Source organism: Dipodomys merriami, unplaced genomic scaffold (assembly GCF_024711535.1).
Source record: "Dipodomys merriami isolate MVZ:Mamm:240054 unplaced genomic scaffold, mDipMer1.0.p SCAF_654, whole genome shotgun sequence".
In the NCBI taxonomy this organism is placed as follows: Eukaryota; Metazoa; Chordata; class Mammalia; order Rodentia; family Heteromyidae; genus Dipodomys; species Dipodomys merriami.
The window spans coordinates 318,893-330,649 of NW_027206240.1; the positions used below are offsets into that span (position 1 = coordinate 318,893).

General features: G+C 67.6%; 1 protein-coding gene across 7 annotated transcripts in view; it reads right to left on the reverse strand.

The window, feature by feature from the left end:
• Positions 1 to 10,684, reverse strand: part of LOC138815621 (chromodomain-helicase-DNA-binding protein 4) — a 30,351-nt gene extending 19,667 nt beyond the window's left edge. For 2 of the 7 annotated variants that reach the window (XM_070005028.1, XM_070005027.1), the window contains exons 1-16: positions 10,577 to 10,684; positions 9,884 to 10,051; positions 6,638 to 6,759; positions 6,261 to 6,455; positions 5,491 to 5,609; positions 5,146 to 5,387; positions 4,448 to 4,575; positions 3,837 to 3,972; positions 3,519 to 3,658; positions 2,459 to 2,698; positions 2,132 to 2,335; positions 1,816 to 2,021; positions 1,557 to 1,688; positions 1,312 to 1,408; positions 825 to 1,016; positions 400 to 600 (exon numbers count right to left, since the gene is read on the reverse strand). In XM_070005028.1, the coding sequence (XP_069861129.1) occupies positions 400 to 600; positions 825 to 1,016; positions 1,312 to 1,408; positions 1,557 to 1,688; positions 1,816 to 2,021; positions 2,132 to 2,335; positions 2,459 to 2,698; positions 3,519 to 3,658; positions 3,837 to 3,972; positions 4,448 to 4,575; positions 5,146 to 5,387; positions 5,491 to 5,609; positions 6,261 to 6,455; positions 6,638 to 6,759; positions 9,884 to 9,983 (2,454 nt within the window). In that variant the 5' untranslated portion in view covers positions 9,984 to 10,051; positions 10,577 to 10,684. Of the gene's footprint in view, positions 1 to 399; positions 601 to 824; positions 1,017 to 1,311; positions 1,409 to 1,556; positions 1,689 to 1,815; positions 2,022 to 2,131; positions 2,336 to 2,458; positions 2,699 to 3,518; positions 3,698 to 3,836; positions 3,973 to 4,447; positions 4,576 to 5,145; positions 5,388 to 5,490; positions 5,610 to 6,260; positions 6,477 to 6,637; positions 6,760 to 9,883; positions 10,052 to 10,576 lie in introns of all 7 variants that reach the window. The other 5 variants (XM_070005026.1, XM_070005025.1, XM_070005023.1 and 2 more) reach the window with 3 other exon arrangements.
• Positions 10,685 to 11,757: the final 1,073 nt, after the last annotated feature.

Here is an 11,757-nt window from a genome sequence, read left to right on the forward strand (position 1 = left end):
CCGCCCTGTGGCCCCGCCCACAGCCTCACCCCGCGAGGCCCCACCCGCAGCCCCGCCCCCGCCCGCAGCCCCGCCCCCGCCCGCAGCCCCGCCCCCGCCCGCAGCACCGCCCCCGCCCGCAGCACCGCCCCGCGAGGCCCCGCCCTGTGGACCCGCCCCCACCCACAGCCACACCCCGCGAGGCCCTGCCCTGTGGACCCGCCCCCACCCACAGCCACACCCCGCGAGGCCCCGCCCTGTGGACCCGCCCCCACCCACAGCCACACCCCGCGAGGCCCCGCCCTGTGGACCCGCCCCCACCCACAGCCCCACTCTGCCAGGCCCTGCCCTGTGGCCCCGCCCCGCCCACAGCCCCGCCCCTCGAGGCCCCGCCCTGTGGCCCCGCCCCCGCGCCGCTACCTTCATGCGCGAGGCCTTCTTGCCTCCGCGAATGGCGTTGTCCTCAAAGGAGAACTCGTTCTCGCGGATGATGGCGCGGCTGTCCTTGTCGCCCACGTAGGTGACCACGTACATGTCGGGGGCCCACATCTCGAACTCCCGCTCCCAGTTGATGATGGTGGAGAGCGGGGCGCTCACGAGGAAGGGGCCTTTGGAGTGGCCCTGGAGGGGGAGGGGAAGGTGGTGGTGAGTGCCCGGCCTCCCCGGCCCGGCCTCCACCGCCTGCCGGCCTCCCCCGCCTGCCGGCCTCCCCGGCCCGGCCTCCACCGCCTGCCGGCCTCCCCCGCCTGCCGGCCTCCCCGGCCCGGCCTCCACCGCCTGCCGGCCTCCCCGGCCCGGCCTCCCCACGCAGCCCCATCACCCCCATTGACGGGTCTCTAGCTCACCTCCTTGTAGAGCGAGTAGAGGAACACGGCAGTCTGCACCGTCTTCCCCAGCCCCATCTCATCAGCCAAGATGGTGTCGGTGCCCTGCGCCCAGGAGAAGCGCAGCCAGTTCAGGCCCTCCATCTGGTACGGGTGCAGGGTGCCGCCCGTGGCGTCCAGGTACTCGGGCTGCCGCTCGTACTTCACCGTGGGCTGAGGAGGCAAGGATTCCCTTTTGGCCAAAGGCGTCAAGGAGCGCACGCCTGTCGTCCCAGCGACTCAGGAGGCTGAGATCGGAGGATGGCAGTTCAAGGCCAGCCCGGGCAGGAAAGTCGGTGAGATTCTGATCTCCCATGAGCCACCAGAAAACCGGAAGTGGCGCTGTGGCTCAAGCGGTAGAGCGCTCGCCTCGAGAGGAGGAGCTGAGGGACAGCGCCCAGGCCACCAGTTCAAGACCCACGACCAACAAGAAAGTAAGATGGCGGCGAGCGCGTCGTGTGTGACTCACATCGACCGTGGGCGTCTCGGGCGGCCTCTCCAGCTTCCTCAACTTCACCTTCTTCAGCTTCTTGCCAGGCCGGCCCTCCTCGCCCCGCATCAGCTCCCTGAGGAAGACAAGAAACATGCCCACGTGCCCTGGGGCCTGGCTACATCCCCGCTGCGGGAGGCGTGGCGCAGCGGCCCAGCACCGCCCAGCAAGTGCCCGGCTCTGCATTCCAAGCCCAGCTCGGCCCAAAGGCTCCCGCCGTGCACCTGTGGTTCCAATAGCTCTGCTTGAACAGGTCGTAGTCCTGGATCTCCACGTCCTCGCTCTCCCACGACGCCTGGTCGTAGGGGAGGTCGCGCCACTTGATCAGGTAGTGCACGTGGCCCTTCTTGTCCACGCTGCCAAGTGGGGAAGGAAAGCCCATCAACCGGACTCAAAGGCACACCCAGGGCCAGGCCGGTACTACAGGCGTGCGGCACTGGTGCTGGCCCGCGTGCTCGAGTGGGGGTCGGGGCGCGGGGGTACCTGTGGTTGAGAATCCGGTGGATCATCATCCACTCGGGCTTTATCCCGTAGCGGTAGAAGCGCTCCTCCATCTCCGCGAACTTGGGGTCCTTGTTCTTCCGCTTGCGGCTCTTCTCTTCGTCGCCCCCGAAGTCTCCGGAAGGCGGCTCGTCCATGTCGTTCTTGCGCTGGTAGTTGCGGAACATCACCTGGCAGTGCAGCTCCAGCTGGGGGACGGGGGGGGGGGGGGGGGGGGGGGGGGGGGGGGGGTGAGCGTCTGTGTCTGTGGGGGTCTTGTGGACACAGGGACCACACACCTCCCCGCACCCCATCTCACCTGCAGCTCCGACACCCAGGAGCAGTGCCAGTAGGACATGCCCTGCCACTTGACGAAGAACTGTCGCTCCGGCCGCCCCTCCAAGGGCTTGGGGGCGGGCGTGCTGGGGTCGGCGTCCGGGGGCCGCGGCACGGGCGTGGGGGACGGCGGCTGACCCCACTTCCAGATGAGGATCTTCTGCACTTTGCCCTTCAGAGCTGGACACTGAGAGGACGAGAGTTCAAATGCACGGGGTGAAGGGCACGGTTCCGGGCCTCCCCGGGAACCGGCTGGGTGGCTCCCGCCTGTCATCCCAGCCGCTCGGGGTGGCGGGGCGCGGGCGCTCACCGTGCAGCGCGGGCACAGCCACTCCCCGTTGGGGATCTCGGGCAGCGGCGGGTTGAGGCAGTGGATGTGGTAGGACGAGGGGCAGGTGTCGCAGCACAGCAGCTCGCCGCCGTCCTTGCACACGCGGCAGAACTCCATGTGGTGGTCGTCCTCCTCCTCGGGGTCCCCCCCGACCTCCTCCAGGATCTCCTCGCCCTCCGAGTTGTCATCTTTGGCCTCCCACTGGATGCCCTCCTTCTCCTGCAGGACCCGAGCAGAGAGCGCCATGAGTGCAGCCCCGCCCCCCCAGCTGCTCTGCGCCTGCGCCCAGGACTCCCAGGTGGACAGCCCCGCCCCGCCCCCAAGGGCTCCAGCCACGCCCCCGTGGACTCCAGCCCTGTCCACATGGGGTCCCAGCCCCGCCCCCGTAGACTCCCAGCCAGCCCCGCCCCTCGGCCTCCCAGCCCCGCCCCCGTAGGCTCCCAGCCAGCCCCGCCCCAAGGCCTCGCAGCCCCGCCCCAGTGGGCTCCCAGCCAGCCCCGCCCCTCGGCCTCGCAGTCCCGCCCCCGTGGGCTCCCAGCCAGCCCCGCCCCTCGGCCTCGCAGTCCCGCCCCTCGGGCTCCCAGCCAGCCCCGCCCCTCGGCCTCGCAGTCCCGCCCCCGTGGGCTCCCCCTCGGCCTCGCAGCCCCGCCCCTCGGCCTCGCAGCCCCGCCCCAGTGGGCTCCTAGCCAGCCCCGCCTCCATGGACTCCCAGCCAGCCCCGCCCCTCGGCCTCGCAGCCCCGCCCCTCGGGCTCCCAGCCAGCCCCGCCCCTCGGCCTCGCAGCCCCGCCCCCGTAGGCAGCCCCGCCCCCGTGGGCTCCCAGCCAGCCCCGCCCCTCGGCCTCGCAGCCCCGCCCCCGTAGGCAGCCCCGCCCCCGTGGGCTCCCAGCCAGCCCCGCCCCTCAGCCTCGCAGCCCCGCCCCCGTAGGCAGCCCCGCCCCTCGGGCTCCCAGCCAGCCCCGCCCCTCAGCCTCGCAGCCCCGCCCCGTAGGCAGCCCCGCCCCCGTGGGCTCCCAGCCAGCCCCGCCCCAGGGACTCACGCAGTGGGGGCAGCTCCACTTGCCCTCGGGGGCCTTCTCCATGTCGGGGTCCAGGCACACCATGTGGTAGGCTCGGGGACACGTGTCGCACAGGATGATCTCGCCGCCTTGCTGGCACACCTCGCAATAGTCCTGGTGGTCTGTCTCATAACCATCCATAGCAGTCACCTCCTCCTCGCCTGGGCAAGGAAGAGGGGAGCCCAGTCACCAGAGCACACCCCGCCGCCCCCACCCCGATCTCCAGAGGGGAGATGCTGCACCCCGGGGCCGCCCCCCGGGCCCGCATGCCACCGACAGCACATCGGACGAGACACGCACCTTTCTTCTTCTTCTTGGTGGTGCGCAGCTTCTTGCGGCTGCGGCTGCTGCGGCTGGTGGAGCCGTCCGACACCGAGTAGCTGTTGATGCTGGCGTCGTCGAAGTCCGACTCCACGTCCAGGTCATCGTCCTCACTCTGGCGGGAGGAGGAAGGAGAGGGTGAAACGCGCACGCGTGGAGGGAGAAGCGGGAGGTGCGAGCCGGGGCCAGCTCCACACCTGCGCAGGGAAGGTGGGGGGGGCACGCATGCGCACACGTACTCATACGCACGCATGCGCCTACGAGAATGGACGCGTGCCCGTCTCCAGGCACACGCATGCTCATATATTCATACATAAACGCACTCGCACATGTATTCACACATGCGTGCACACACGGATGCATGCACACCCTTATGTGTGCAGGTGTATTCGTGCGCGCATATGTACAGTCGCACATGTATTCACGCACACATGCACACGTATGCAGCACACCTGTATGCACACGTGTATCGTGCACGCGCACACCCGTATGTATGCGCTGTATTCCTGCACGCGCATGCGCACACCATATGCACCCACGCACACGCGCATGCGCACAAGCCCCGCCTCCTGCCCAAAGGCGCCTCTCACCGAGGACCTCTTCCGCTTGGAGCCAAAGCCTCCCAGCTTGATCTTGAGGGGAGCCACTTTCTTGGGCTTCGGCTTCTTGGCATCGGGGACGCGGGGGCTGCCCTTGGGCTTCCTCCGCGCATTGGGACCTAAAGTGCGAGCGGATGGACGTCAGTGATGGGGGACGGCGGGGTGGCGGCGGGGCTGCCTGCGCCCGGACCCCCCTCCTGCGCCCGGACCCCCCCCCGTGCCCCCGGACCCCCCTCCTGCGCCCAGACCCCCCCCCCGGTGCCCCCGGACCCCCCTCCTGCGCCCGGACCCCCCCCGGTGCCCCCGGACCCCCCTCCTGCGCCCAGACCCCCCCCCCGGTGCCCCCGGACCCCCCTCCTGCGCCCAGACCCCCCCCCGTGCCCCCGGACCCCCCTCCTGCGCCCAGACCCCCCCCCGGTGCCCCCGGACCCCCCTCCTGCGCCCGGACCCCCCCCCCCGGTGCCCCCGGACCCCCCCCTCCTGCGCCCGGACCCCCCCGTGCCCCCGGACCCCCCTCCTGCGCCCGGACCCCCCTCCTGCGCCCGGATCCCCCTCCTGCCCCCGGACCCCCCTCCTGCGCCCAGACCCCCCTCCTGCGCCCGGATCCCCCTCCTGCCCCCGGACCCCCCTCCTGCGCCCAGACCCCCCCGTGCCCTCGGACCCCCCCCTGCCCGCGGGACGCCCGTCACCTTTGCCCTCCTTGGTCTTGGCCTTGCGGATCGGCACCTCCACGGGCGGCGGCGGCGGGGCCACCTCGGTGGCGGCCACCATGCTCTCCACCACGGCCACCGCGGCCGCCGCGGCCGCCGCCACGGACGCCCCCGAGCTGCCCTTGAAGGGGTTGTTGGTGCTGAACTCCCGCCACTTGGCCCCCAAGACCATCATCATCTTGGAGACGGCGATCTTGGGGTTTTTGGCGGCGATGAGGGGTCTGATGAAGTAATGGAGAGAGAGGGGGTTCAGAGAGAGACGCAGCAGCAAGGTGACACTCGGGAGGCCTCTGCCCCCACACACACCGGGCCCCCGGGGTTTACCGGACAAACTGGCTGAAGGCCTTGTAGTTGGTGAGGGTGCGGTAGTCCTCCTCCGAGAACACGTGGTCGATGTCCTCCATGCCCCAGTCCTCCAGGAGCTGAGCCGAAGACTTGGGCTCCTAGGTGGAAGGACGCAGTCAGCGCCCCGTCACCCAGCAAGGGAACCCGGGCTGGGGCGTAGGGCGGGGGTCTAAGGGAGCAGCCAGGAAATCACTAAAAGCAAAGGCAAAGTGCTGCGAGCATAAACTCTCAGCTACTCAGGAGGCTGAGAGCTGAGGATCACAGTTCAAGGCCAGCCTGGGCTCCTGCAGAGTCATGAGACTCTTATCTCCAGTGAATCTCCAGAAAGCCGGAAGTGGCGCTGTGGCTCCAATGGTAGAGTGCTTGCCTTGACTGGAAAAAGCTGGGAATAGCGCCCAGGCCCTGAGTTCAAACCCCAGGACCAGCATCAAAACAATAAAAAAGCGGGTGCCAGTGGCTCCCGCCTGTCATCCCAGCTACTCCAGGAGGCTGAGATCTGAGGATAGAGGTTCAAAGCCAGCCCAGGCAGGAAAGTCTGCGAGACTCTCAATGAACTACCAGAAAACTGGAAGTGGTGCTGTGGCTCAAGTGGTTGAGCACCCGCCTTGAGCTGAAGAGCTGAGGGACAGCGCCCAGACCCAGAGTTCAAGACCTATGACACACACACACACCCCAAAAAAGAGAGACAGTGTCATGTCTGGGAAACCCAGGTGAGGAGCGGATTGGGGGGTGACAGATGGGCCAGGCACCTTGGAATCATCATCATCATCTTCTTCCTCTTCCTCTTCCTTCCGCTTGGACTTGCTCTTCTTCTCTTTCTTGGGCCCCAGCTTCTTCTTCTTCTTCTTGCCCGGTGTGTAGTCGCTGCCCTCACTGTCCGAGCGCAGGGCCACCTCCTCCTCCTCCTCCACAAACTCGGGGCCCTCCCCAGAGCTGTCCCCCGGCTGCCGGCACAAGAGCAAACGCTGGAGCAGGGGAGGGGGAGGGAGACACAGACGGCTCGCTGCACACAGGCCGACCTCAGGACCAGGTCCCCAGGCCCAGGGACCAGCGCCATCAGCCCTGCGCCCTGTCCCCGAGCGCCTGCCTGCCGTTCCTGCCCTCCGCCCTTCCCTCACCCACTCACCTCCTTTTTTTGGCGCTTGCTCTTCGGGATTTTCGGATCCCGAGGTTTCTTCGGCTTCTTCTTCTTCTTCAGCTTTGGAGTCTCTGCTTCTGACAAGTCTTCTTCAGGATCATCTTCGTTGTCTGCATTCACAAAGTCAAGTCAGAATAGCACAAGGTGAGGGCTGGAAGGTGGCTCAGTGGTAGAGTGCTCGCCTGGCATGCATGAAGCCCTGGGTTCGATTCCTCAGTACCACACCGAAAAAGCCAGACGTGAGCCGGGCGCTGGTGGCTCACGCCTGTAATCCTAGCTACTCAGGAGGCTGAGATCTGAGGATCGCGGTTCAAAGCCAGCCCGGGCAAGAAAGACCGTGAGACTCCTATCTCCAATAAACCACCAGAAAACCGGAAGTGGCGCTGTAGCTCAAGTGGTAGAGCGCTCGCCTTGAGCTGAAGAGCTGAGGGACAACGCCCAGGCCCAGAGTTCAAGCCCCACGACCGACCAAAAAAAAAAAAAAAAAAAAAGCCAGACGTGGTGCTTTGTGGTTCAAGGGGTAGATAGTTAGGAAGAGGGGCTCTGGTGGCTCCCACCTGTCATCCCAGCTACTCAGGAAGCTGAGATCTGAGGATCCCAGTTCAAAGCCAACCCAGGGAGGAAAGTCTGTGAGACTCTTATGTCCAATGAACCACGAGAAAACCCGAAGTGGTACTGTGGCTCAAGTGGTAGAGCGCCAGCCTCGAGCTAAAGAGCTGAGGGACAGCGCCCAGGCCAAGTTCAAGCCCCAAGACTGACCAAAAAAACAAAAAAGCATCTCAGGGATGGCGCCTAGGCCCGGGGTTCAAGCCCCAGAACTGGTGGTGCAGAAAAAGACAAAAAGGAAAAGGTGAGGAGACATGGGCCCTCACCCCTTCTCACCCCAGATCCCTCTCAAGAGAACCCCTAATCCTCTGCACGGAAGATGCAAGCCAGGACGTAACCAGACAAAGAGCTGCATGAAACCACCCAGCCCCCCCACCCCTACCTCCCCACCCCCATCGGGCAGCCGGCCACCAACTTGGCTCAACCACACGGCCCAGGGTCCAACACCCGTCCATCAATCAGAGGAGGAGCGGGGAAGGTCCCCAGTGCGGCAGGTACTAAGCACAGAACATCTACGGCTCGCCCCACTGGAAGAATGCTGGTTTGCAAGAGCCTGGCCACCAACTCTACCCTTCTCTAACTCCTTTGAAGTCATCACTGCTCAAACCCCCCCACACACACACACACACAAGTTCAGGTGGCAGCCCAAGCACACACACCCACTTTCTAACACATTTTCCTTTCTCCATCTCCAGTGCAGCCTTCTCGCCAGCTTCTCCTAGGTCAGCAGCCTCTTCTCCCCAGGGGCCCAAATCAGCCCAGCTGTCACCATGTCCCCCCCCACACCCCCCAAATCCTCCTCCCATCTGGCGTCCACCTCCTCCCGCACACACAAAGCCTGGCTACCTCTGGAAGCGCCCAGGCAGGGCTAGGGGGGAAGGGGGGAGCAGAACCCACAGGCACACCTCCTCTCCTCTTCCCTAGCCACCCCCGCCTGGGGAGGGGGGGGAGAGGGGGTGCTGCAGAAAAGGGAAAGGAACCCGGCCTCACCCAGGGAGACGAGGGAAAATGGCTTCTGACCGCAGCAGCCAGCCCAGGGCACCCAGCTGCCAACAGAGAGGACAGGAAGTGGCAGGGAGGGGGCGGGGCTACAGGGGAAAGGATCTCCACCCCCCCCCCCACACACACACACACACACTTCCCAAGTGATTGTGGGCTCAGGTGCGAGTGCGCCCCCCCCTTCTCTAACACGGACTCTGGTGTGTGACCTGGTTTACACCCCAAATGTCCTGGGGCAGAGAAGCTCAGGATCCACACAAAGAGCAACAGCTCCTATTTTTCTTTTTTGATGCCTGAGCTTTCTAAGCCAGGCTGGGGGTGCTCTACCGCTTGAGCCACACCTCCACTCGCAGCTCTGTGGCTGGCTGATGGGAGGGGAAGAGTCTCACAGACTCTGCCCTGCCTGGGGCCAGCTTCAGACCTCAGTCTTCAGATCTCAGCTTCCCTCCGAGTCGCTAGGGTGACAGGCGCCCGGATGTCCCTCTACCTGGCCTTCAAACCATCACAAGAACTCAAAGGCTCAGGAGCACTGTGATCACGCCGTAGAGTCGTCTCCCCCAAAACTGAAGGCACCCAGAAGCCTTAGTTTAAGGGATGGAAGCCACTTCAGAAAGTCTTGGGCTAGGTAGATCATCACCTCGCCACACAAGACACCTGGTGGCACGTGGAAATCATGCTCACCCCAGAGAGAGGCCTCGTTACTGGGGTGGCAGCAGCGCCCCCCCAACTCCACATCCTGACCTCTAGAACTGGCTCTTCAGATGTCTGGCCCGGCCCCTTCCGGCCCCCCACCAGGCCCCTCCCACCCCCTGGGGCCAGAACGCCGGCACCGCTCCAGAAAGACTACTTTTCTAGATTTCTCCCCCGACCATCCGTGTCACCCCCAATCAGAGGCGTGGAGGAGACAGGGACGGGTCCGGGAGGGCCAGGGGCCCCTCAACTCCGGCCATCAGCAAACTGGCTGAGAAGAGGCAGCTGGGGGCGCGGGGCAGGGCCGGCTGCGGCCAGTGGGAAGCACTGGGTCACCCCGGCGCCCGGGGCAGCGTCGAGGCCGCCCGATCCCTGGGGTGGGGGGTCCCTGGGGACCCCCAGGCAGCACCCCACCCTGGGCTGCTCCCAGAGAGGCCGGGAGCACGGGGCGCCCGCCCGGACCCCTCCGATCATCGGGGCGCCGTCCCCCGCCTCCAGCCCGAAGTTTCTCCCGAAAGTTCCCTCGGAGGGCGGCAGAGGCCGGGGCGCTGGACGCGGTGCCGCCAGACCCGGGGCGGGGGGCCCCGCTCCCCACTGCCGGAGACAAAGGCGGCCCGGCAGGTGCAGGCGGGGAGGCCGGGCGGGGCCGAGGCCGGACAGAGGCCATGGGGGGGGCCGAGGCCCGGACCCCGCACGCACGGCGCCCCAAAACGCATCGGGGCGCCCCGAGGCCTCCGGAGGGGGGAGAGGGGGAGGCTCCGTGCGCTCCCCAAGGAGGGAGCCCCAGGGTGCCCTCCCTCCCCTCGCCCCCCCCCCGCCCGGAGCGCGATTCAAACTTCCTCCGCGGGAGCCGGCGCGGCAGGACGGACGGACGGACGGACCGGCCGACAAAGTTCCCTGTTCGGTTCCGGGTCTGGCCGCCCCCCGCGGCCCCGGTACCTGGGTGTGGCGCGGGCAGGCTGTGGCTGAGCAGCGCGTCCATGTCGTCGTCGTCGCTGGCCGCCGAGCAGGGGGACGGGGAGCCCAGGCCCGACGCCATGCCCGCCGCTCCGCTCCCGCGCGGGCTCGGGGCCCGGCGCTGCCGCCGCTCCGCCGGGGGCCGAGTCACTGCGGGGGGAGGGAGGGGGTCGGTGACGCGCACCCCGACCCCAACTTTACTTCCACACTCCCGGAGAGGGGAGGACGGGGGGGGGGAGCAGCCCGGAAACGGGGTCCCCAGGAAGAACCCCCCCCGGGAGGGAGGGGGAGGGGAGGGCGCCCCCGCGCGGAGCCGGGCGGGAGGGGAGGGGGGTCCGAGCGGGACACAAGGTCACGGGAGCGGGGGTGCGGGCGCGCCCCGGGCCCGGGGTCCCCCGGCCGGGCAGACCCCCGCCCCCCCAGCCCGGCCTCCGGGGCGACCCCCCCCTGACCCGCGGGGGTGCGGGGGTCCCGCCGCCCCGAGGCCGGGGGGGGCGCCACGTGTCCCCGGGGGGCCGGGCAGGGTGGGAGCCCGCGGGGGGGGGACCCCTCCCGACCCCACCCCGGGGAGGGGGGCGGCCCCGCCCGGCCGGTGGGGGCGGGGGGCAGGGCGGGGGGACCCCGGGCCCGGCGGGCCGTGGGGGGCGCCCCGACGCCGACCCGCGCCCTCCTCACCCCGGAGCCGCCGCGGGGCGCGCTGGGTCCGGCCCGGTGTCACTCCCGCTCCGGCTCCTCCTCGCCGCGGCCGAAGGGGGGAAAATGGCTCCGGCTCCGGCGTTGCCTCTTAAAGGGCCCGAAACACCGGCCGGGAAATCCCACCGCACAGGCCCCGCCCCCCCCGGACAGCCCATAATAACCTCCACCAACTCCAACCCCCCCTCCACTCCCGCCACCCTCCTCCCAGGTCTCCCGGGCAACCCCCGCCCCCTCGTCGCTCAGGCAACCGCTGGCCACGCCCCCTCCGAGCGCGCGCGCGTGTCACCCGGGCAACCGCCCACCTCCTGGCCATCCCATAATACACACGGACACCCCAGCCCCGCACCCCCCCCCCCCCGCGTGCCCTCTCCGGACGCACCGATGCCAGGGCGGGGGTGGCGGGGGCTGCTGACCCCTTCCTCCCGGGGACCTCCTGCAACTCACCCCGGTCCTCCTCCTCGGGCATCCCATAATAGCCACCCCTTTGCCAACTTCTTCACTCTTGGCCCTCAAGCCAACATCCCATAATAACTCCTCACCCCTCCCTCCCCACGGCCATCCCATAATAAGCGCCCCTCCCAGCCCTTCAGCCTCCTATCCCATAATACTCGTCCCCATCCCCCACAGACATCCCATAATAACTACCCTTCATCCACCCCCAGTTTGACATCCCATAATAGTCAGAAACTCGCAGGGCTCTTCCCCCCCCCCATACTACAACAACGGACACTCGGCCTCCTCCCACACACATCCCGTAATAATCAGTCTCCCACTTTCTATACGGACATCCCATAATAGCCAACCCCCAAGAGCTGCCCTGGGCCTGGAACCTTCTTCTCCCGCTGTCCCCAGAGGTAAGCTACCTCTGGCGATGAAGCAGCCCACTTGTCACCCTCCCGCGGACACCTACCACGTCCACGCTGGGGGGAGGGGGCCAAAGGAGATGCATCCCATAATAATTTTACTCCGCCCACAGCCCCCGACATCCCATAATGGCAAGGAGCCCAGGGTCAACCAGACATATGCCACGAGATGCCCGGCGCTGGCCGGTGTCACATCCCATAATGCTTCCTGTGCATTCCTCCACACGGTGCCCGTCCAGCCGCATCCCATAATGCCCCCTCCGGTCCCACCCCCTCCCCCGAGCTGTCAATCTCCTC